The sequence below is a fragment of the Callionymus lyra genome, chromosome 15 (genome assembly GCF_982586985.1).
Source record: "Callionymus lyra chromosome 15, fCalLyr1.hap1.1, whole genome shotgun sequence".
NCBI lineage: Eukaryota > Metazoa > Chordata > Actinopteri > Syngnathiformes > Callionymidae > Callionymus > Callionymus lyra.
Genome location: NC_141832.1, coordinates 22,391,444 through 22,416,236, shown reverse-complemented (window position 1 = coordinate 22,416,236; position 24,793 = coordinate 22,391,444). Strand labels below are relative to the sequence as shown.

The following is a 24,793-nucleotide window of genomic DNA, read 5'->3' as shown; positions in this document are numbered from 1 at the left end:
AACTAGTTGGTACTTTTCAGCTCCTTTCAACAGATTTCCTGTTCTAAGAGATGGTCTAGGAATCCAGGTATCAGATTGCTGAGGACATTTGTCCCTGTTCGGTGCTTTACCACCACTGCCCTCCATCTTCCTGATCCTTGTTTAGGTGGTAGGCCCTCGACCGAGCAGATCCATTTCGTACCCATCAGGCTCTTTGGAAGGCTGGTCACAGGTTGTCTACAGACCTGTGGCCGGGCTACACGTCACTGTCCAGGTGACCCATGTCCAGATAAATACACAGTAGACTCTACCAGATGCTTACAGCCCTGAACAATGTAGCTCTAATGGCCTCTTTTCAGTTTTCATATTAGGAGAGAATGCTTTCATGAAACACCCATAAACACACACAATGAATGAATACATGAATAATACAAAGAAAATGTCACTTTTGGTTTCAGCTGTTGAAGGTCATTGATGGTTAGCTGAGCAGTAGAGTGGCTGCCAACAGTCCACCACCTCAGGTTACCAGCTGAGTGTGTTTTCATACTGTCATGCCGCGCTCATCTCTAGATTCAAATGATGTGTAAATGTCAAATGTTGACGAGAAAAACTAGCGCCTACCATTTGTGCAGGATATTAAACATATTAATATATCAGTGGTTTATTTCTCTTAGAGGAAGTCAATATCAGTAAATACCTTTTATTTATTATTATCCATTAAGCAAAACATGTATTGACTTGCCTTAATTCTGTATCATTAGATGTGTTTTTTAATGGTATTTTCAACATTTTTCAAGCAGATAAACTACAATGTTCTAGCAGGGTGCATTGTTGGAATCCAGAACGCTCATTTCAAGCTCTGTTCTGTCACATTAAACGATCAAATTTGGCCCTTTCTGGCCTTAGTTTGACACTAACTAAAACAACTTTATTTCTTGTTCATCTTTTTCTCCCAGTGGGTCGTCGGCGAGAACGGCGTCCTCAAACCAAAACGTGTCAATCCACATGTATATCAACCGCCATCACTCAAAGGTCTGTGTCGGCAGTTTTCGGTGTCACAGTTGAATCCTGTATGTGCGTGTTGTGATTCAACCCTGGTGTTTAAATCTCTATTGTTTCGTGGTTGCTGTGCAAATCTCCTCATTGCTTTGCCATGCTTCATCTTACGAGTCAGGCTAAAGGTGCATGAGACAGATGGGCTGTAGAAACCTTGATATCTTCTTTTCTTTCGTACTCATGGCATGTGCACGTCTGATAATCACATGATGTTGTTTTGTCTCCTGTCAACCAAGTGGGAGGGGGGCGGTTTGTGTGTGTGTAAGCGTGTGTGTGTGTAAGCATGTGTGTGTGTGTGTGACAGAAAGGGAGAAAAATAGAGATTAGAGTGTGACAGCTGTAAGACACCAAGTGTGAGTCGAGGAAAGTCTGGATGATCTGGGATTAAGTCCGTTGTGTATACAGCTGTGACACTTGCGCACACAAAATGGGGAAAAGAAATACAAAACAAAGCAAGTTTTGTGTACTTTTGCAAGGCTTTATGATGCACGTGGCAGTTTGACTGGAAAATATTTTGGATTCATCACACATGCTGGCTGTTTATTTTGAAATCTTTGGGCATATGCCACCTTTAAATATAATAAATAAAAGATTTGCTTAAAGATCTATACGCAAATATCAATCAGTTAAAGGCTTTAAATTACACATTTACTTGAACTAATAAAAGCTTCATGTTTAATTATAAAAAACATGCGAGATAAAAGATACAATTAACTAACAGTCAAACAGATTAGAAAAGCATTGAGACAGAGCATACCCCTGCCAAGCAGCTACATTTTAGAAAAAAAAACCTTGAAGAAGACTTAATTGAATAGGAGAATCTTTTTTAGGTTCTTTTGTTTTTTATGGAAAGACAATGAAATAAAACATCACATAACACCATTAACATAGGTAAAATGGATGTTTAAATAAATAATTTAATGAAGTTTCTATATTGTATTAAATAATTGATATAATTTGATCATTTAATTGCAGTGTGCTGTACAAACACAATATATTCAAACTATTGAATTGTATATGACAAACATTCTGATTTAAACTTGGATTGGATTGTCTTTCGGTGCAGTATGTATTGCAATTTCAACTTTTAAATTATATTATATATCATTGATATAATAGCTATTAACATAAACAACACAATAAACATCTAAATTACGTTTAGTTATTGGTCAATCATCCTTTGAAATGAAGTGATAAACATTTATGGGCAGGAATTGAAATGATCCCTTGCAAAAAGTTGAAAAAAAGAAGGGTTTTGGTACAAACGTTCTAACAATGACAAGCAATTGTTTTACACATTGCTTGAAAGAAAGTTAAAACAAAATTTTACTTGTTAATCAAAGTCGAAAGTGTGATAAAGTAAAGCTGCTGATGTATCAACACTGCTGTTGGCTCCAGGAGTAGATCTGGCAGCAGCTGCAGATTAGTGGAGGTCATGCAATGATAGGATACCTCCAACCATCTAAAGGTGATGATGACAGTATAAATATTGTGAAATGACTTTTGAAATATTGTTTTTCCTTTGATTCTGTTACCACTGGTCTGTGTCTTCTGATTCCAGAATCACATTTTTTTCACCTCACTAACTGTGGCCATTGAAAGATATTGTAAGAAGTCCACTAAAGCCTTTTAAATTATTATTATAATTCAATTTTATTATGTTATATATAATACAAGCGTTTGAAATAATAATAGCAAAATCCCTATTGTATCTTAAAACCAGACACATTCTTGTTGTTTGTACTGGCTATGTTTTTAACCCTTGTGTTACCTCAAGGTCAAGGTGACCAGAAGGACTGAAAACAAACGTATTTGTGGTATCCCTTGTGTTGTCTCTGGGTCAAGCTTCATGTTTTCCATAAATACATACGCAGTAGTGGAAGTCGTTCACCTTGACACTCATTTGTTTTCGGGCCTTCGGGTCACCTTGACCCTGAGATAACACAAAGGTAAATTCTGACCGACAAAACTGTTTTTAATAACAATCCACGTTTGCTTTTCCTTGAATTTCTCAAACTCCTGTGTTGTTCTCAGTATTATCTTGATCTTTAAAGTATGTAATTTTTTGAGTATTGTTTTGATTGTTTAAGCGCTTTGTGACCCTGGTCTCGAAAAGCGCTATATAAATAAATATTAATTACTTACTTAAATTAACTTTACATTGCATTTTTTAGATCCGTTATTTAATAAAAGATGGCGAGGTGAAGATGAATGGTACCTTTTTAAAACATTGTCAAAACAAAGAAAAATGTAGTGATGTCATCAGCTTACAGTGATGTCACTTAAGGAAACGGCAGCTTAAAAATGATACTTTTTTTTTTGTTAGAAGAATAGTAAGTAGTAAGTAATTAAGTAATTTATATTTGTAGACGGTTTTCTAGACCAGGGTCCCAAAGCGCTTAAACAATCAAAACGATACCCAATAAATATATATACTTAAAAGGTCAAGATAACACAGAGACAAACACAGAGTCTCAGAGAATCAACGAACCAATAACATTGTTTGAATACACAAAATGAAACTTTTTTTATCACAATGCGCAGTGATTAGTCTATGTGGCACTTTCAGGACATGGTAGAATATTATTAATGTCCTTCAGGAAACTGACCCAAAATGTTAAAGTACGACACATTAGTACATTTTCATCAACGTAAAATAGACTAAACACAAAATACACTTACCATAGTATTATACTGTTAAAGTATACGACACTCATCCTGGTGATTTTTTTCACATTACAAGAAAAATTATATGTTTTAAGTACAGTAAAATCACAACAAAATAAATATATATATAAAAAAAAGAAAACGCCGTGTATTGAAACTTTTAACAACTTATTATTGATAATATATTTATGAGCTCAATAACACCTGTATAGAATATATTTATATAGGGAGAAAGAGTGTGTGTGAGAGAGAGAGTGTGTGTGTGAGAGAAAGAGATAGAAAAGGAGAGAAAGAGTGTGTGTGAGAGAGAGAGAGATATGAAAGAGAGAGAGAGAGGTGATAGTGAGTCAGCATTGGGAGGCAAAAGCCCACAGCGCAGGAGAGGCGAGGGAGCAAGCAAACAGATGGGAGTGAAGACAACAGCAGAGTCTTTACTGTAAAAACCAGACAGCGTTTTGCTGTTCCCTGCTTGTCTGTCTGTGCATGTGCTTAATTGGCTTCCTGCCTGCCTGGCGCACATTCAAACCCCCCTCCTATGTGAGACTTTAATAAGATCGACGGTGTTGAAGCATGGTGAAACCACAACAACGTGTCCCTCTGTCCTTGTGTCTGTCCCTGTGTTTGTGTGGCTGTCTCCCCGTCTGTGTGTGTGTGTGTGTGTGTGTGTAGCTGTGCAGATGATGGCTGAAGCACAGATGAAGCATCTAGGTGTGTGTCCTCCTCTGGAAGGCGAGGAGGACGAGGACAACTGGCAGGGAGAGAAGGAAGAAGTTCCAGCTCCCGCCAAAGCTGCCGGTGAGAGGAGAGGGATGCTCCGTCGTCTGGGAGGAGAAACCGCTCGGATGTCTCTGTCTACTTTATCGAGAAATAACACGCATCTTGAATCTTCAACATCTGTCCAACATTTATTCATGATATTAATGATTCAGATGATAAACAAGATGTCAGATTCTATTTTTTTTTAGATTTAATTTGTCAGCCTTGTTTCATTTATGGTTAGAGATACAAATTAGTTTCAGAAGAAATATGGCAGTGGATGACACAACAACACACATATATCACATGAATCTATATTTATCTGAAACTTGGTTTTTAATATTTTCTTAATCAATGTGTTAAAATATAGCCGTTTATTAAATATTATCTATTTCACTTTATCTACAGTCTTTTCTGTAAAAAAAAAAAAAAAAAAAAAATATTACAGGCATTATTTGGTATAGAAATGCCTCAAATCTAATTTTCAAATGTCTTAAAAATTCAGTAATGCAGTAACACAGTATGTGTTTATGTTAGTTTAAAATATTCAATAAAATATTTTTTTTCATGTTAAAGTGGCTGAAATTAATTCAGGCAACAAGTTTGAGGCACAATATATATTTTTTTCATAATCATGCTTCCATATATAATTGATGGGCTTCATGCTTTTTTGTTTTGCATGAATTTCAAGTTAATTTTAAATTTAATTTCAAAGGAAATACGTATTTTAAAAATTACATTTGTAAACTTGGCAGCAGCTCATTTAGAACTAAAAATGAATATAAAAATAAATTCCACAATCATAAAAAGCTTATTCTTCTCTCTGTAGAAATGTGATAAGTGACTTTATTACTCGTAGAAATGTGTGGAATTATTATCATATTTCGTGATCTCACTGAACAGACACTGAACTTCTTATTCTTCTTCTTTTATCAGTTTTCCTAAATTTACAAAAACAACTATTACGATATTTTGACTGACAAGTTAGTGCTTACTAGCCATGCTAACCTTGAGTTGAATGGTTCTGGTTTGATCCCTTTCAAAACCGTGGTGCATTAATAAACCATGATGTCACAGACACATTATTACAGTATTTTTAGTTTATTGATGTTGGTAAAAAAAATACTATAAAACCAATTTTGTACATGACAGAGTGCCAAATAAATAACATTACATTGACCTTAAGTGAAAGTAAACTGCATATATCACGATTATACAGCAGGTTATGATAGTTAAGTTACACACAACTTTCACATATTGCAAAATTTGATTTATGAAATGTTTAAATGGTGAAATTTGCATTAAAAACTGTAAAAATAGAATTTCTTAAACCCTTACCTAGCTACAATAACCTAAAAGGCCTCTTGTAAAACTTATTTACAGCCCAAAAACAGATCTTATTTATGATTTTTCTGGTTTCTAAAAACATTCTTAAGTCCAAGTAGGCTATGACCCTAAAGATCTTTACAGACCTAACCACACAAACTACTGCATGGCTTTGTATTTTTAAGTGTCTTTTGCTTTATGAAGCAGTGTCATGTTGTTTAGAGGTCAGCAGGTGGCGCCATCAGTTTAAACATGATGTGATGTTTCATTAGAACATCACTGAGACCACTAACCATAACTGCATCAATAACACATCAAGTGTTGTGACTTCTCTAATAGTTGTCAGTGATTTTTTTTATTTAGTAATACTCTGTTTTTAAATGACTTCCACAATATCATCAAGAGTTAAGAGACAGTTTAACGTGAAAACAACAAACATACCCATCTTTAATTAAGATAAACACAAGTGAAATGATGACTTTTTAATCGCCATTGCCTCACATGAGAAAAAAAAAGGATGTCAGATCGTTCTGATCATCTGTTGCTTTGTTTTGACTTAACAGAAAAACTGGGCTTTTGACTTATTGCCGCCTCCATTAAAATGATACATTCTCTGAATCATCAGCTTAAAAAACACTCATTCAAAATCGTCAAAAAAAAAGGAATATCAGATGGAATTCCAAGCACAAATTCAACAGATGTGGCATGACATGTGTTTGTCTCCTCAGATCACCAAGAGACAGCCGCCACTGAGGAGTCGGACAGGTTCTCCAGCGTCAGGGAGACGGAAAAGCCAACCCAGGCCTCACAGCAGGAGGCGGAGGAGCAGGAGGAGGACACCGTGAAGGAGCCGACAGAGGAGAACATTCGTGGCAGTAACTGAGGGACAGGAAGAGCGAGACAGTTCTAGATTCTGGGGGGGCAATGTAACGTTAGAAGGAACTGCTTTTGAGAGTGGAGGTGTATTTTTTTTCCCTTGAAAATATTTGAAAAACTGAATGAAGACATTGTCTGACTGAATGGCTGCCATATAATGAGCGGGTGGTTAGACAAAACAATCATATGACAATAATAATGCTGAGAGAATCGCAAGGTCAGGACTGATGAGGAGATAACGGTTAAAGTACTCCACTTTTTCAAGGAGTACAAAAGTCACTGTGACCTCTGACCTTTCAAAGTCCAGTCCTCCCTCCATGTTCTGGTGTCTGCAAACTCCTAAAAAAAGATCACATATATTTTCAGAAGGGCTTCAATGTCTTTTTTAAATCTATCTAACGCTGAGCTAGAGCTGTTTGCTGAACGTGTAATAAATGGGTATCTACTGAAGCCTAGTGGTCGCTATGTGTAATGACACTCCAGTCTATTTTTATACTGTCAGCACACCTCGAATAGTTTATTTTTTAAACAGGAGAAACAAGATTCAAAGGCCAACTCGTTCGACTTGTTATGCCTATTTAAACCAAAACTCATTTTGATGGAGTTCGTAGCCATGGTTCATTCGAGTAATAACTATATTAAATATTTAAATTAAATTAAAAACAATTATAGTTTAAAAAAAGGTTTTAAAATTCAATAATAATTTTAATTTTAAATGTTTAGGTTTAACAACCCCTGAAATAAGGTTACATTTTTTGATTATTAAGTCAACAAATTAATTATTATTTTGGTAAACATTCAACTGTTCAAGCTTGTGTTTATTTTCACAACTTTATTAAATATTCAACAATAAACAGATTTAACTGCTTTTCAAAGTTAAAAAAAAAAAAAAGGGCAAATAGACGCTACCTCGTGTGTAACAAAAAACAATGTTATTATTAAATATATTTTGGGAGTCCTTGTAAATTTAAGAAACATATATTAACATTTGTCAACCAGCTTTATTCATCGATTCACCTGCTGTCGTGTCTGTCAGGTTTTGTTCCAATCAGTCCTCTGACTCAGCTCTTTTTATTGAACAGTGTGACACAATTTCAAGACTAAAATGAGATTTTATTTTCTGTTGATAAGCTCTGCTCGCTCTATTATTTTATAATTTGTATTATTCTTTTATCAAATTTGATTTTTTCTTTTTTTTTCATCTAATCTCAGAGAAAAGATCAAAGGAATTAATTACTTTTCCTGCCTGATCTGCTGTAGAAATTATAATTGTTTCCAAAATTGCTCACTTATGTGTGTAAGTGTGTGTGTGTGTGCGTGTGTGTGTGTGGACTTCCCTCATCAAATCCCTCCTTTGAATAAAATCATCTGAAGCTAAGACAAGTGTGAACCGGTAACTGTCTTCTTTGCTCTCTTTCTTTTTCCATTCACTTGTTTTAAAATGTGACGTGTTTGTTTTCAAGTGAACAACTTTGCAATATTATAATAAATACCTTCTCCTTTGATTTATTCAGTGTGTGTGTGTGTGTGTGTGTGTGTGTGTCTTTCTCATCTTACTTTCTGAAGTCTCGATGCACAGATGCAACTCTGCTACTGCAGACAAGGAAGGAAGTGACAACATCAACCAAATGTCACATGAGAAAATGTACAAAAACTCATTTTACAAATAAAGTTGTTTTAATGATTTTGAGTGATTTGTGACTTCAACAGCTTCAACTGAAGTGATGTCAGAGGTTGATATTTAATAAATGTTAAGGGACTCAGCAGTAGAAAATATATGAATGAATCAATGAATCTGCAACATGACAAAAATGAGCTCAGTAATATTTTATTACCGGCTTGTAAATGAGTAGAAGAGTTGTTCAGGCTTCTACAGTATTCATCTATTGACAGTGTATCTTAGATCCACATGGACTTGAAGAACACTATATTTTCAAATTTTGAAAATATTTTCATGTGTACTGAGTTATTTTGCTAACAGGGAGAAAGTAAACGACAACCATACCTTCTTGTAAAAGATAGTTATCTTCTTTTTAGACCTTTACAATACAGTACAGCTAAACTACTTTAAAGGCTTCTGGAGTTTTTTTGGACATGTTTTTCACATGGTTTTATCATCTCCACTTTATATATGTTGAAGACCAACTGGAGGACTATACTTTTACTCAGCAGAATAAGAGATGTGACAGGTCTGGAAATTTATTTTTAGATTTTTTTTCCATTTTTAACTTCACTTAGTGTGTGTTTATTGGGCGACGAATGAGTTGATTTAAGCGTCTCTTAAATAGAGCTTGGACCTCTATTGTGTTTAAGCCTCGCCCACTGAAAACACTGTTTTTCTGGGGATAAAATCTAGTTTACCATAACCACACCCACTCTGCCATGATTAGTCAAATGTCAAATTTTGTCACTGTGCGTCATTATTAATCTTAAATAAAGAAAGATATATGATGGTAAAGTGAACGTTTTCTGGAGCCCTCAGAATGTTTAATTAAAAGGCAACTAGTGTTGATTTAGGTTTCTTTTAAATATGTCTTGGACCTCTATTGTACTCATCAGTATGTCTTTTTGTTCAAAACTTTTTAAAATAAATATATATTTACATAACAAAATGTGCTTAAGCTCCACCCAATGAAAACACTTTTTTTGGGGAGATGAAATCTTGTTTACCATAACCACACCCACTCTGCTGTGATTCGACAAGCACCAAGGTTTGTCACAGCACATCATCAATCTCAGAAGTCTCCACCTCCAAGGGACTCGTTCTATAAACAAAACAGGGCATGATTACAGCTGGAGGAGCAGTGAAGCCATTATTAGTCACAATGGATTTCGCTCTTGAAACCTCTTGTTCGCTGAGATTTCAGACGGGGGAGAACTTTATCAAGTAATAACTTCAAAACAACATCAAGTTTCCTTATAACAACAGCAACGGCATTGGTAGCAAATTAAGCCCATACTTAACTTATACATTTGGTTTATAAAGGTTAAAAAAAAACACCTAAAGCTTTAAAAAATATATATGATTAGATGTCAAAAGAAAACTAATATTTATGGGTACCTGTTTACCAACCGACAGGTATCACAGTAAAATCCTGCACAATCCCAAATTCATTAAGAAGATAAATTGACATCCAGGAAACTAGTATGCAGAGACTATTTAAAGAATAAATAATTTAAAAGCATACATTTAAAGCATAAATAATGAGAGAATTCCACAGATTTCTTTGAAATTTAAGTTCTAGCCTTTCTCGTTCATCTTTTTTCAATCAAGGAGTATTTATTCATCACATTATAAACATTAATCTTAAAGTGATATGAGCCATCTTGACACTAATGGGATCAATTTTTTTTTCTGGCATCCCTAGCCACAAAGTTTCTTGAAATATTTGTCACTTTGTTGCATACTTTGTGTGTAATATTATAATAATTCCATAATTCAAAAATATTGTTGTTGTGGATCTAAATAAGTGAAGACAAACATGGTGTGGTTTTGTTCAAGGTTGTAAAGTTAAATGTCAGGTCCCAAAACCCCAAAGGAGTGAAAGCAGAAGTTGGAATTCTTGTGGTCACATGTTATTTAGAGAAGTAACTTTTGTTCATGTGATAGAATTGTATTGATTTGTTCTACCGGTGAAATCTTGTAGGATTTTATCTACTGTAAATCAAACAAAACATTTATACCGTCGCTTTATATTCCATATGTTGCTTTCCTTTCACAAATCAAAAAGAAGGGGAAACCTTAACATAGAAACCTAAATAGTTTTTGTGTCATTTCTTAAACGAAAGAACGACGTGAGCACACTAGCAGGTACAGTTACCATCACGTGGTTGCATTTATCTTGGTGTGAAGAAGGTTGTCATCTTGATGCTACAGTAGTCTTTGGTAGTCATCCCGGAAGAACAGCTGTGCGACGATGATGCGGTAAAACAAGTGAGTCAATGTGCTATTTTTTTATACTTTTAAAATGTTTAAATTCATTGTAATGTTTACGTGTTTTGATATATATACAGTGCGCGTATTTTCAAAAGAGTGGACTACTTCTAAGGAGGCCTCTTTCGTCTCGGACTGAAACGGTAACCTAGGAAGAGGATTCTTTGGAAACGATACTTATTTAGCAGCGACGTGTGCACGACATTTTATTTTAGCATTGTAGCATTATGCTAACAAACATCGCTGATAATGTATTTTAAACTTCACCAGGAAGATATTTTTGTACATTTTCGCCGTGTTCTTTGAGTGAGTTAGCCAGTTAGCTTGCCCGAGGCAAGCACAAGTGACAGTTGTTTTCGTTTCAGCCAAGTGAGACCACTGAAGGTAAACAACATTGGAAAGTTTCAAAACCTGTTTGTCACAATACAAACAAACACGTAGAGCAAGAGGCAGATACATGTCCTGTCTTTGCTGATGTAACAATAAAACACCGAGTTGAGTGAATGAAAATCAAGCTTTTCAGTCAATTAATCCTTATTAATAATTGTTTACATTCACTGTTGCATTTTAGTTCATTATGTTTCATTATTTATTCTTACATATAACTACATGTGCTGTGTGAGTAAAGTAGATTTAAAGATTTAAAGGCATTTATCAATGCAGTGGAAATGATACAATTGGTCAGTATTGAATTCTCTAACTTAGAGGAATGACGTATAAGTGATTTTATTTCTATTGTAAAAAGTGCTGACATATTGCCTAAATAGTACAATCATGTCATCGCTATGCTGGAACAAAGTTGTAAATGTAGTGTTGAGCTCATGAAAGTGAAAGGACAACCCATCAACACACCTTTTAGAGATAAGAATCAGAATCTTTTATTGCTAGTGTTGTTATGTGTCTTTTAATTATTGCGGTGCTATTGTATGTGATCAAGTGTGCATGCCGGGCTGCTAAATGTATCGTGGTTAAGTTACAGAGGATGTTGATGCAGTTTGTGGTTTTCAGTTTGTGGGGTAAAGGTGTTGCAGAATATTGTGCTGATGTTCAAAGAAAACTATCAGAATTTACTGAGTTTTTGTTTTAAAGCTTTGATCCTTAAATCATCCTCTTGATGAAATCATAAAATAGGTTTTTCATCGTTTTAAGAGTCTTTTTAATGAATCCAGTTATTAAGTTGAATTCTGAAGGCCATTGTCTGGCCTACATGTGCTTTTTTTTTGTTGCACAAACATGCTTTAACTAAAGGATGCTTTAAAAATGTAAATGAAAACAAAACAAGACTAAGACCTGCTCTTTAAAATTCAGGAATGCCGGGTGGAGACTACGGGGAGATCGGGGGCAGCCTCCCGGCCATCGCCTCCCTCAACGCTTCCTACTCCACGTCCCTCTCCTTGCCGTCCCCATATTTTCTGGTGCCGCTTGCCGAGCGAAGGGTCATCTCTGATGTCCGTCGCACCTTTTGTCTGTTCGTGACGTTTGATCTCCTCTTCATCTCCCTTCTGTGGATCATTGAGTTGAATGTAAGTACTAGAGTCAGGTTTCGATATACAAAATATCAACTTGAACTTGGCTTTGACACAAACAGATTTTATGATTTTAGAATTTATTGTACAGAAGAAATATCTGGTGTCAAACCCATACAGTTTGGATTACAAAACATGATTTGTTTTGGGATATTGTTCTTGAAATGAAGTTCACATTTAAAAGTGAATTATGTCCCAGAGTCAACATAAACCTGATTAATACCATTTTAATGCTCGCTTGGTTCTGCTTTAAGAGAGAAGTGGAAAGAAAGTATTTACTGGCTACATGAGCTAAACAAAGATGACAGTTCCTGTGAGGAACTTAAAATATATACCTAAATTTAACCAAAATCAAACTTCAGTTGATCGCCCAGATTAAAACTGCCAATTGTGTGAATCGTCTGCAACGACTTGGACTCTTTACACAAGAGCTATATTCACCCCCTGCTTTCATCACAAGCTCTTGTTTGCTTTAATTTGTGTTTAAACTTTACCTCTGCTTTCCTTCAATCATCAACCACAGATTAACCGTATAAAACTGAAATAAACTCTTGTCCTCTTGAAGATCTCAAGCAATGGAATCTGGGACAGTCTAACAAAGGAGGTCATCCATTACAGCTTCCAGTCTTCCTTCTTTGACATTTTTGTGAGTGGATTTATACATCAATTATGTCCTCTTGTTGTTTGACTTACTGTTTTCCAGCAAAGTTAGCAAGCAAGTTCTGTCGCCTGACATTGTTTACAAGTCGGTAGCAAACGATTGTTATGCTAATATTGTCTCCCGCAGCTGCTGGCCTTGTTCCGATTCCTGTGCCTTCAAATTGGTTACGCTGCATTTCGGTTGAAGCACTGGTGGGTCATTGCGGTAAGAAAGCTCTTTAAGTTTCACCGCCAGTTGACTCGTTGTTAGAAATGTAACATAAATGCATCTTTCCTCCTCAGGTGACCACCCTGGTGACCAGTGTGTTCCTTGTCACCAAAGTTATTGAATCAAATGTGAGTCACTGTGTTAGCTTTTGTTTTTAATGATTTATACTAGTTTATGACTGAAACTATTCCTCTGCTCTACTTTACTGTTGGACTTTACGATGAGGAAGTAATAACAGATCCTGCTTCTTCTTTTATTTGGATTGTTATTGTGCGTTTCACATCCTGTAATTGTTTTCTCTCCACGCAGCTCTTATCCCAGAATGCCTTTGGTTATGTATTGCCAATCACTTCATTTGTGGTGGCCTGGCTTGAGACGTGGTTTTTGGACTTTAAAGTTCTCACCCAAGAGGCTGACGACGAGAGAGGTGAGGGACAAGTCATGTTCTAGTGTAATTTAAGATCCCCTAACTCTCCATTTTTTTTTGATTGAAGCCTACCTAGCTGCAGTGCATGCGGCCTGTGAACGTGCGCCCATGATCTACCCTCGAGCCACTTCAGATGGACAATTCTACTCACCGCCTGAATCAGTAGCAGGTAGCCATTTATAAAGCGCATTATTTGGCTCAATTCTAAAACTGAAAGCTAAAAATTCCCCATGTTAACCAATACAAATATGAGTTATGGTTATTTGGGACGACAATGTATTTCGAGTGGTTTTTAAAATACCTGCCGACTGCACAACATGAAGTAAAAGCACTATTTGTGTTAAGAATATTGTGATTAGGATTTACATTTTATAGATAATTATCCAAACATAACATTAAGATACAAACACCATGGTAACGGAAGTTTAAAATAAAGTTTCTGTCAAAAAAACATGACATTTTAACAATGCAAAATGGTCCTTTCATTAGTGAATTTGTTGCCCAATGTATTTGAAGATGTATTAAAAACAGTCCGCTAAATAATGCATGAAATATTACATACAATTATTTAGGAAGCATGTGCATTAGTATTGTAAGGTTTACAGGTACTTCAAACATTGTCTTTATGGGTGCTATATTTGGAGTCGGTAACGGTTATTAAAAAGTATATATAACATTTTAAATCGTATATGATTTAAAAAATGTTAAAAAAAAATTGTTCAATGTTATAAGATTATTGACATTTTTATTTTAAAATGGACCCACATTTGGTGCCCATTTTAGTTTGGGTTCAGGTTCTAAAAAGATTTAAAATGTATTACACTAAAATATTTCTTTAAATATGTAAAAAGGAAATCAGCATTCTCAGTTAAAAAAAATGATGCCATGTTTCAGACCTGTATATCAAAATGAAGAGTGCCATCTAGTGGCCTTTCAGAATTATGATACTGCATCATGATTCGGCTCTAACGACTGATGAGCATCACGAGGCCTCATCAACCCGTCACTACTAAATACTGCAGCTGTTGCAAAGTCTGGTTGAGAATGAAGATTTGAATTGAATAAATCTAAAAGATGATTTGTTTGAGTCAAACTATTTGATTCTGACTATATTACCTCATTAATATTACAACTGTATCTGATCCTGGGGAAGCTGTTGAATGTAATTCTCTAGGAATAGTGCGTTTATCATTATTGAATTTTAACTGTTTAACACACATGCGGTGACTATAAACCAGATACCTCGCAATACATGTCTAAAAAAAAATAGTTAACCCGTAATAGCACTAATAATAAAGATACAGGGATCATGGATATATTGCAAAAACATTCCTTTATTATATGTATGTCACTTAAAACATTCTGAATTTCTATCTCAATATGCCAAACACTTGAATAAGTTTATGAAGTAAAACTAAATATTTACTGGGGTGGCTCTTTCACTTGAGAGTTCATACAAATGTAGCCAGACAGGGAAAACGAAACAGAGATCTGCTGTTTTAAACAATGTTTCTCTCTAAGTGTGACTAGCGGAAGAGTCTACAGACATTAGCTAACATGTTATTCCTGTAATAATTGTTTGCTGTGATGTTGAAACCATCTTGAGTTAGAATGTCACGTGTTTGTCTATGGATTTCTAGGAAGCATTTTTTGGTTCCTTTTTCAATTGCCTTTAAAATGGTACTCTATGGCTTGGCGCCATCTTGTGGAGGTTCGCAGTAATGACTTTGTTAATAATAGTTTTAGATGGAACGTGTGTTTATTGTTTATACTGAATTTCGCTGCACTGGTGTTTTGATATGAACATTTACTAAGTGATTTAAAAAAAAAAAGACTAGTTTGTCAAAATAACACTGGACGTGAATTTCATGAGATACAATTATCTCCAGATAAAGAAAACATGTATTCATGTAGCCTCCAGGGCACCGTAAATATCACAATATATAATGGCATTAATAGTTCTAATAATACTGTTCTCTGCCAATATTCAAACCAAACATGTCAATCATTTTTTAAACATGTTAATTACATGCATGAATTGGTTTCATTTAAGGTTTTTATTAAGAAGAATCAGAGTTTGTAGTTCATGATTTTTGTTACAAGCATTGTTGCTAATTTTGGAAATTGTCTGGTTCCACCTGACTGTAGACTCAAAGGATCTCTGTGTGTCTCTCAGGCTCAGTTGTTTGTCAGCGAAACCACATTCTTCTGCACCAGCTTCCTCATGTGATCACAGATATTTTTATCACAGAGCCAAAGATCATGAAGCCTGTTTCAGTTAACTCTGACCAGAGTGTTGCACAACCAATCCGTGGTTATGGGTGTGAAATCAAAGGGGAAATTGAATAATTTGTTGCACTTTATCTGTTATAAAGGCTGAATACGTTATTGTAAGAATTAAAACATATAGATAAAGGGGTTGTTTGTTATTATTTGTATTTGAAGATCCCTAAAATTTCAGGATTAACTTGACAAGCCTCGGCACACTTTTCATTTTTAATTTTACATACAGAAATTCTATTCAATTTTGACATAGTAGAATGTTGTTTCAACTCGGCTCCTTCTTTCCTTGTACAGGTTTTGGTTTCCTCCTCCTATGATCTGACAGTAGCCCACAACCTTTTTAAGTCTTAAGCTTAAAATAAAATTTATTTATAGATGGAGATGGAGATAAAATAGAGATGGAGATGGATGGATGATTAGATGGATAAAACGGTGCAAAAAAAGAATAAAGACATGGTTTTATCTGAACTTTCAGTAGATGTTAAAAACATTGCTCCTCAAAAACGTCTTTTTTTATTTACTGTGGTTTTTAATGTCTTTATTTTGATTGTAATGTCTTCATCCTGTTTTTAGAACTACCTAGCACTTTCAGATTCGTTGACCAAATGTAAAGTGAAATACAAATACAATCTATTATTGTTGTTATTATATTTAGGTTTCTACTAAAAAGTTATTTGTAATTGATGCAGTGAGATACATTTTTATTTTAACAATCAACATGAGTTTTTTTTAAAATTTAAATTCATTATTGTGGATCATTAACAGATCAACAGGTTTATATTGATATAAGAAAAATGTGTCTTCATAAAGTCAATGATGTATTTCTTTTGTCTAAATAATCAGATTATATAAATCAAATAGAACATTAGGTCTATATAAGATTCTGTACTTTAACACATTAAAATAATTGTACTGTATATTGTACTTAATTATACTGTTATACTGATGTTACCAGAAGAATATTTCCAAACAGAAACCGTTAAATTGTTGAACAGTAATTGAAGAATAAATGAATCGACTTATTATGACTTTAAATATTAAATCTCTTTATCAAGTTATTATAATGCGTCCTTGTAGAGAAGAGGAATACCTTGATGGTGTTGCCATGTAAATGATCATTCTTTGATTCCTTTTACTGCAAATAATTTCTCGAACATTCTAATTTCCTGCCTTTATAATAATAAAGTTTTCAACTCACAGGCTCAGAGGAAGATCTCGATGAGGAAGGTCTGGGTCGCCGTGCTGTCACAGCTCAGGTACCTGACGCCTGCCGACTGTTGTTCACACTCGTTCATCCTAATGGTTTTCTTCTGTCCCTGCAGGAGAAGGAATACGTCCGCCAGGGTCGCGAGGCCATGTCTGTGGTGGAACAAATCCTCACTCAAGAGGAGAACTGGAAGTTTGACAAGAACAACGTAAGTGTTTTCACATATACATGAACTCAAACTGGATTTGATTCTAATGAATAAAAAGATCCTTTCCGACAAATTGTTGGGTCAGAATGTAGTTTGACAGATGTAGCTTCTAAACTTTGCGCTAACATTGATCTCCGGGTCCTTTTTCTCTTCAGCCTGGAGGACATTAATTCCAAAAACATTTGAAATATGGACTTGTCAGACAACAACACATTGTTCACAGCAGCATCTGTGGGTGTTGTTGATACATGTGTATGGAAGTGTGTGAGTGCCAGCAGAATATTGAGTGATTGAATTTCTCTTTCTTTTTTTATTATAATTGAATTCCATTATTTCTATTTTGAACGGCTGGATTTTTTCCTTTTAATAGTTGTTTGAATAAAATTGAATATTTTAACAATAAAAACATTTTATTTTACACATATAATTTGATATTCTAATTTCAATAAATAAAAAGAATATATTTTCTAAACTTGTTTTTTATTTGTAGCCTGTTAAATTCAATATACAAATCTTTGTATAATAGTGCCACTAGATAATAATTAATATAACAGTCTATGAATTATAAAATATTGAATTTATAAAATTAAAAAAAACTTGCATTTATACATATAGTGAACTACTGTTTACTGATGGTGGTGAGTTCATGTGTTGCCTGAAGGGTTGAAGTTCACCATCATATTTTGGGACTTGTTGCTTTTTCAATTCTATGTATCTTTCAAACCTTGTGTTATCTCAGGGTCAAGGTGACCCAAAGTGTTTTTGGTATCCCTTTTGTTGTCTCTGGGTCCCCAGAGATTACACAAGGGTTGATGATTTTTTTGGACCATGCATGGCAAAATAACAAAATGAATTGTTTATATGTTGAGAAACATTGTTATTAAACAGTTGGACTTCATGTCCCCTATAAACACAAGTATAACCCTCACTTGTTTTTAATGAACCTGTTAACATAGTAATTTCATTAAAAATGAGTGAATGTTCTCAAAAACAATACATTTTATTATCATTAATCAACATTAATCAAGTCATTTTATGTGGCCAGTCAGATGGTCGGCTCAAAATCAACGTAGATTGATGTTCATGTTGATGTGCTGACCTATAAGGTATGTAGTTATTTAAGATAAGATAAGGCAATTGATCATGGAGGTCAACAATGTGAGTGAAACTGGAATTTGTTTGGACAATTGACACTGAGATGTTAAAGATAAATTGATCCTCAAAGAATAAAACGGCAATATCAAAATTATGCTCCTTCTTCCTGTAGGATAAATATACATTTTGTTTTGTTTGGAGCTTCTTCTGTTCATCTGGAACAGAAGAAGCTCCTTGGATGAGAAGCGAAACGTCTTCCTAACACTTTACACAGTCCAGTTGACTCGCTTTTGAACCTCTAGGATAACCATGACCTGGATGAATGAGAACCTTCACTGACACGGCCTCTTGTGTGATTTGAATTTGACACTCATGCTCTAGTCTATTAAATTAAATATAAGTTTATACGTTTTCTATTTTTTATTCAAGAACAACACATTTAAAATATTTTAGATCAGAAAACCTATAAAAAAAATCATATTTCAAATGTTCCAATAATAAATGTTCCAGCATCAACAAAGGCTGAGCCACATTATTTTCTCTAAAACTAGGAACAAACAAAGGACTGATGCAAGTTCCCATAATTCAATTAATCTGAATAATGTCATCAATAATGAGTATATCATAATAATGACATCAGTTATTGTATTCAATAAGATAAAAATATGTTTTTGGTTCAACTTTGATTTTAGTCATCAATGATTTATGCTGGTTAAAACTAACCAGATCTTTCTGTCACGTCAGGAAATGGGAGACTCTGTCTACACTCTGGAGATCCCCTTCCATGGGAAGACTTTCATCCTTAAGGTAAGACGTGAGACTCTGCACGTCTCCTTTTCTATGGCGCTGCAGCATGTGCCCACCGCTAGAGGGCAGAGTCTGTTGATTCTCTACTTTGTCTGTGGATAATGTCCAGGCTGTTTATACATATACATTTGACATTTTAAATGTACTTCAGTAACACAAATCCAGTGCTGAGTCTACAGTTAGTTTAGAATTACCCGAAAAATGTCATAGATTCGTGAAAAAAAAACGTACTTTATGTCTCATGAATGGTAATAAAAAAAACTATTTGGACTTTAAAGGTGCGATCTTATAAAGGAAGTGTCATGTCAGCACTTTTTGTAAGTCGTGTATTTAAACAAATTGAATCAGGAAGGGGGCAAATATTTTGAAGAAACTAGAGCAGTATTTGTTAAAAACATTTTTGATGAAATTTGAGTTTTACTTGATGTCAATAAAGTCATGGGACGAACTTAAGTAGGAAGTATTTTTGTTTTGTTTTTGTTTATTATTATTAAGTTTATTCGACCTAATTGTCTCCATGTGCTTTAAAGTTGAAATATAAGTTCATGTTGTACAGAAAAGAAAAGAAAAAATCATTCATCCAAACTATATTAATCTATTTAGTCTTACAGACTCGTTAGCAGTTGGCAACAGTTAGCTTTTATGAGTTTATAAAATTTCCTCGTCACTGTTCTGCTGTATTGACGCCGATGACTAGTTTACCAGAACCAGTCTGCTGATTTCCACATGAGCTTCACTTGGTTTTTTTCCATCGATTTTCAACTATCGCATGAAAGCAGCTGCATGTACGAACAACTAAATCGATTTTCATGATAAAATATTTGAAGCCAGACTCTTACAAACTGATAGTTGCCATATCTGTGTCAATTAAGGCTTATCTGATTTCAAAGAAGGGGGGAAAATGCCTCATGACAAAAATGCCTCAATATTAGGTTAATAAAAAAGTTGTGCCAATGTTGACGTTTATTCTTTTAATAATAATATTATATTTTAGTAAAATGTACTTGTTTTGTTTGGACTGTAAATTACACTTTAAGGTACTTGGTTGTTTAATTTGTGAAACAAAGAGAACTGTCTTTGGATAATTTGACTTTAGTACATTTAGAAATCCAATGTGGTAAATACTTCTAAATTATAAAGTGTTAGCAAAAATAAAGGTGAAGTAAAGGGGGTAAAAAGGAAATACTGAAAAAGAAAGAACAAACATTTACAAGTATGATATAAAAAAAAAACATTTGAAAACTAAATGCCTCCTAAAACTCTGACAAGAATTATAAATATAAAAATATAATTTAATACAATTTCAATTTCATCTATTTAAATTAACATGGGGGGGGGTCTTCTTTTCCCCTATAATTAAAAAAAAGGAGTTGAAATTCTGGAAGTCTTCCTGATTTTGCATATTTTTCTAATTTCATCAAAATGGTAAAGGTATTCTGCCCCAGTTTTTCCCCTTTTCCCTTGACCTGATCAAGTTCAGCGAGAGGTCAGTGGTCTATATGCTGATTCTAGAGACATTTTTTCCAGACTTTGAGTCTTGAAGAGTCTATAAGACATTAAGATCAGACAGACATGCGCACAGAGTTTCTGACCGCTGTGTAAAGAGTAGTGATGAACGCTGCAGGAGATGGAAATACTATTTTGGGATGAGACACATTTGGAAAAGATCTTGGTTCTTGATCTGTGTATTTTAGTTCTGCTCCTGTTTGTCTTTGATTTTTAACTTTTACTTTTTGAAACCAGGCGTTGATGCAATGTTCTCCTGAACTCGTCTACCAAGAGGTCATTCTGCAGCCGGAGAAGATGGTGCTGTGGAACAAAACGGTCTCGTTCTGCCAGGTGAACGTTTGTCCTTGTGGCCCTTATTTTTTTTTGTGGTCGACTCTAAAGACCCTCGTCTTTACTCGCGGTCCAGATCCTGCAGAGAGTGGACGACAACACCATGGTGTCGTACGACGTGTCGTCAGGGGCAGCAGGAGGAGTCGTCTCCGCTCGGTAACAAATGCTTCTGAAAATACCGTTAATCCATTTAATCTCAAATGTGTATTTTCCAGGGATTTCGTGAACGTGCGGCGTGTTGAGCGTACGCGGGATTGCTACATGTCTGCTGGCATGGCGACCATCCACGACGCCAAACCTCCAAGCGGTCGCTTTGTTCGGTACGACTCAAATCAATCCCGTTTTATTGAATTCACAAATGTTCTTCTTCCAAAACGTTCACCTTCCTTCTCTCCACTCTTCTCCGCCGCAGCGGTGAGAACGGTCCTGGTGGATTCGTGGTCCTCAAGTCGACCAATAATCCGTCCATATGCACCTTCATCTGGGTTCTCAACACTGACTTAAAGGTGAGACACGGTAGTTTTGTCCGAGAATATTCTGAAAGTAATTCAAGGAGAGAGTGAAGAACATTTCTCACAAAACTATTCTTTTTATTGTTCTAAGAAGCTCCTCTGCATGTTCTACCAGTCTGTAGTGGCCAGTGTTCTGTTCTATGGTGTTGTGTGTTGGGGTGGAAATGTGTCCAAGAGGAGTGTCAACAGGTTGGACAGGTTGATCAGAAAGGCTGGTTCTGTGGTTGGAATGAAGCTGGACTCACTGGTGACAGTTGCTGAGAGGAGATCATTGAACAAACTACTGTCCATCATGGATGATGACCGTCATCCTCTCAACACTGTCATCAGTGAGCAGAGAAGCAGAATGGGTGCACGAATGCTCCTTCCCAGGTGCAACACTAATGGACTCAAGGACTCATTCATTCCTCGGGCTATTAAACAATTTCCCAAAGGAGACCTCCTGAGGGATCAATAAAGTTTTACCTTACCTTACCTTACCTTATTAAATGGTACAATTCTGAGTTCGGGGGCAGGAGTGGAGTAAAAGTATCATGATGTTCTGTTCTATGTTAGTCTTTGTATCCTTTGTATTTGTTGTTTTTCTTTGATCTATGTTCTTTATCTTTATTTTTAGACTTGTATCATCTTCTTCTTTCTCTTTGTTTCTCTTTGTTCTTGTTCTTATTTTATGAAAAATTGCTGAATTTTCTGTGGCTATCAGAAAAAAAACAATTTCCCAAGGAGACCTCCTGAGGGATCACTAAAGTTTTACCTTACCTTACCTTCTGGGGGGGGGGACACATTTAAGACTCTCCAAACTCTCTTTTTTAATATCTTATTCCAAACAAATGTCCTTGTACTTCAGTTCTGATCTTATTAGAATTCACTGTATAATTGTACTGTATAATACATTTAATCTTTGTTCCTTAGCTTATATTTAACACTATTTATATTGTGTAAAAGCAGGAAACCCAATATTTAAGTTTAAGTGGCAGTTATTTCTCATTGATTTAATTTCAAAGATGTAAAAACACGACGTGATTCTTTCCAGGGTCGACTCCCTCGCTACCTCATCCACCAGAGTCTGGCCGCCACCATGTTCGAGTTCATGTCGCACTTACGCCAGCGCGTGGCCGACCTGCGGCCGTCGCTGCACACCCACCACCACCTGTGAACCATCACTGGTTTGTTGTTTTGAGGGAACCGGTCGCCGCAGGAGTCATTTTTCTGTGATGCGTTTTTTCCCCCCCCCACTATCACTAAATGAAGGAACCTTCCAGATCCCAGACACTGAAACGACTGTTGTTATGAACGTCGATTGTATGGTGTGCACGAGGGCGACCGTGCACAGGACAGTTTACGAATGAAGTCTTTGGTTTGTTACACAGGGTTTTATGCAGCCGACTCACTGAGCCTTACTGTCTTCACACATCCACTTGTTTTTAAACTTGTTCCCTTTTTTCTTTTTTACCTCCTCACACTTTCCAACTGTTGCCCCGCCCCCCCCCCCCCCCCCCCCCCCCCCCCTCACAAAACCCTTCAGCTGTTGAGAGAAATGGTTAAACTATCCTTGAAAAAAATCTCGGCCAAATTGATTCCGATGAAATGTTTAAATGTGCCTTGTTGGTTCTTAAAGAACTGTCGCAGTACTTGTCTATGAATCTTGTCGTTAAACTAAACCACGAATCACCGCCTGCTCACACTTTAACGCTTCGTATGTTTAACATCACCGCCATCGTTCTGACACAACATATTAATCTTCATAAGTTAAAAACCACTAACACACTGTAAAACTGTCGTGCTTGGATCCTACCGCCAACACCACTTGACGATGGCTTGTTTTTTTGTTTTTGTTTTCTTCCATAAATAGAAAACGAATGCTAAATTGATGAATCTTTTACAACATACTTGACCTTCAGTAGTTCAGTGAAGGCTTAACCGTCACTGTGCCTTTTTCAAATGTTCGTTTGTGGCTTTTTGAATCCAAAAATCTTTCTTTAAAAAATAACGTAATGGTGCTGTTGGTGTTGCCTTCGTTTGAGGCGTTAACTTGTCGTCCATTTTGACTCGCAAGTGCCAAGAAACACCAGATGATATTTGACTCTGCAACATAAAAACAATCATTCAAGGCAACTACATTTTTTTTAAACTAGCCTGTAGTTTCCCAACATTAGTGTTGATGTGTGTCTGAGGTTCAGAAATATGTGAGTAAAATAATTAAATCAAATTTGTTTGTCTCGTCCAATAAAGTAATGGACGCACTGCTGAATAGTTATATTTAAATTAACAAACATTTGTTTACAATTTGGTCCAAAAAAAGATCAGAACATTTTCAAAAACCCTTAAAGATGCTGGATTAACTAATCTGTGATCGAAATAAAAGAAAGAACTGAAACCAGCAAGTATTAACGGTGGACTTTTGTCTGGTAATCCTGAAGACGTGTATGTTTGTGGCAGAGGTTTAAACTACCAGCCACCGGACATCAGCTAACTGTGTGCAAAAAACACTGACCAAGCTTGTGACAAAAGCTGCCACTGAAGTCGTGTGTTTACTTACAATAGCCGCCACCGAACGACATATTGATGACTGACGTTCCAGTGGTGACCGGCACCATCCAAACATTTTTGATTTTATATTTCTGGTCCTGGTCGACTCACAGTTCAGACATGCTCTCTGTAAATATGGACGATCAACTCTGTGCCTTTTTTCTTTCAACATTTATTGTTCATTTAAAGTGTTGTTTCGTGTGAGGACCTGATACTGTTCATGTCTTATAAAATAAACTGAATCAATGATTCTGCTCACTTGTTATTTTGATAAAGAAATGTTAGACTTTTTAAAAATAGTGGAGGGTTTATAGTAGTGATGAAGCTTCATGAAGCAGTGTCATTACTTTCAGAGTCCACTAGATGGCGGTCTCTGCACTATTTTCCTTTGTATTGAACAACTGTTCTAATGAAACATCACATAATCTTTAAACTGATGGCGCCACCTACTGACCTCTAAACAACATGACACTGTTTCATGAAGCTTCATCAGACCATCACTAAATGAACATGTTACTGTAATGCATTACTTTCTGCTGTAAGGTATGACAGATAAATAAAGTTTTATTTCATACAAATCCACCAGTCGTGAGAACCTATGGAGGTGAAAACCTTGAGCGAATGTTTACTCCCTGTATCGCCTGAAAGGGTCGTCTGACGTCTGATCGAATTGCGACTGAGTTTGAGGACATTCTCTCCGATTATGACCCTCGACAAAGTATAGGCATGTGTTCCAGATAAAGAAGTAACTTTGTTAGAGCTTCAAGAATTTTCCGTGCACTGTTTAAGTGGATAAGTTTAAGCAACCTTGTTAACGGCATGATACAGTTGTTGGTACATTAGTTTGAAGCCTGTAGACCCTTTGAATTTAAACATTTCACGGCCAATTTTTTTTTCC

The 24,793-nt window shown here is 35.6% G+C and overlaps 2 protein-coding genes across 4 annotated transcripts in view; both read left to right on the top strand.

The window, feature by feature from the left end:
* The window catches only part of ppp1r1b (protein phosphatase 1, regulatory (inhibitor) subunit 1B), a 28,659-nt gene extending 20,494 nt beyond the window's left edge, over nt 1–8,165 (top strand). The window contains exons 3-5 of the mRNA XM_087808473.1: nt 936–1,011; nt 4,372–4,497; nt 6,513–8,165. Coding sequence (XP_087664599.1) covers nt 936–1,011; nt 4,372–4,497; nt 6,513–6,667 — 357 coding nt within the window. The 3' untranslated portion in view covers nt 6,668–8,165. The remainder of the gene's footprint in view (nt 1–935; nt 1,012–4,371; nt 4,498–6,512) is intronic.
* A 2,357-nt stretch (nt 8,166–10,522) lies between these two features.
* On the top strand, nt 10,523–24,473 carry stard3 (StAR related lipid transfer domain containing 3). Of its 3 annotated transcripts, none has more exons than XM_087808469.1 (15): nt 10,523–10,594; nt 11,903–12,117; nt 12,686–12,766; nt 12,908–12,985; nt 13,063–13,116; nt 13,298–13,415; nt 13,483–13,584; nt 16,899–16,954; nt 17,021–17,113; nt 18,953–19,015; nt 20,759–20,854; nt 20,931–21,010; nt 21,070–21,174; nt 21,267–21,360; nt 22,400–24,473. In XM_087808469.1, exons 2-15 carry the CDS (start codon nt 11,905–11,907, stop codon nt 22,520–22,522), a joined length of 1,356 nt encoding a protein of 451 aa, XP_087664595.1. In that variant the 5' UTR covers nt 10,523–10,594; nt 11,903–11,904; the 3' UTR covers nt 22,523–24,473. The 3 variants fall into 3 exon arrangements, with proteins under 3 accessions (XP_087664595.1, XP_087664598.1, XP_087664596.1); XM_087808472.1 differs by lacking the exon at nt 10,523–10,594 and adding an exon at nt 10,651–10,737; XM_087808470.1 differs by lacking the exon at nt 10,523–10,594 and adding an exon at nt 10,779–10,978.
* Nucleotides 24,474–24,793: the final 320 nt, after the last annotated feature.

Bases quoted from the DNA above. Each gene is read 5' to 3' on its own strand.
- stard3 (XM_087808469.1), top strand. From the start codon at position 11,905: ATGCCGGGTGGAGACTACGGGGAGATCGGGGGCAGCCTCCCGGCCATC. The intron at 17,114-18,952 runs GTAAGTGTTTTC...CTGTCACGTCAG, and splicing joins GGAAGTTTGACAAGAACAAC to GAAATGGGAGACTCTGTCTA. The intron at 21,361-22,399 runs GTGAGACACGGT...GATTCTTTCCAG, and splicing joins TTCTCAACACTGACTTAAAG to GGTCGACTCCCTCGCTACCT.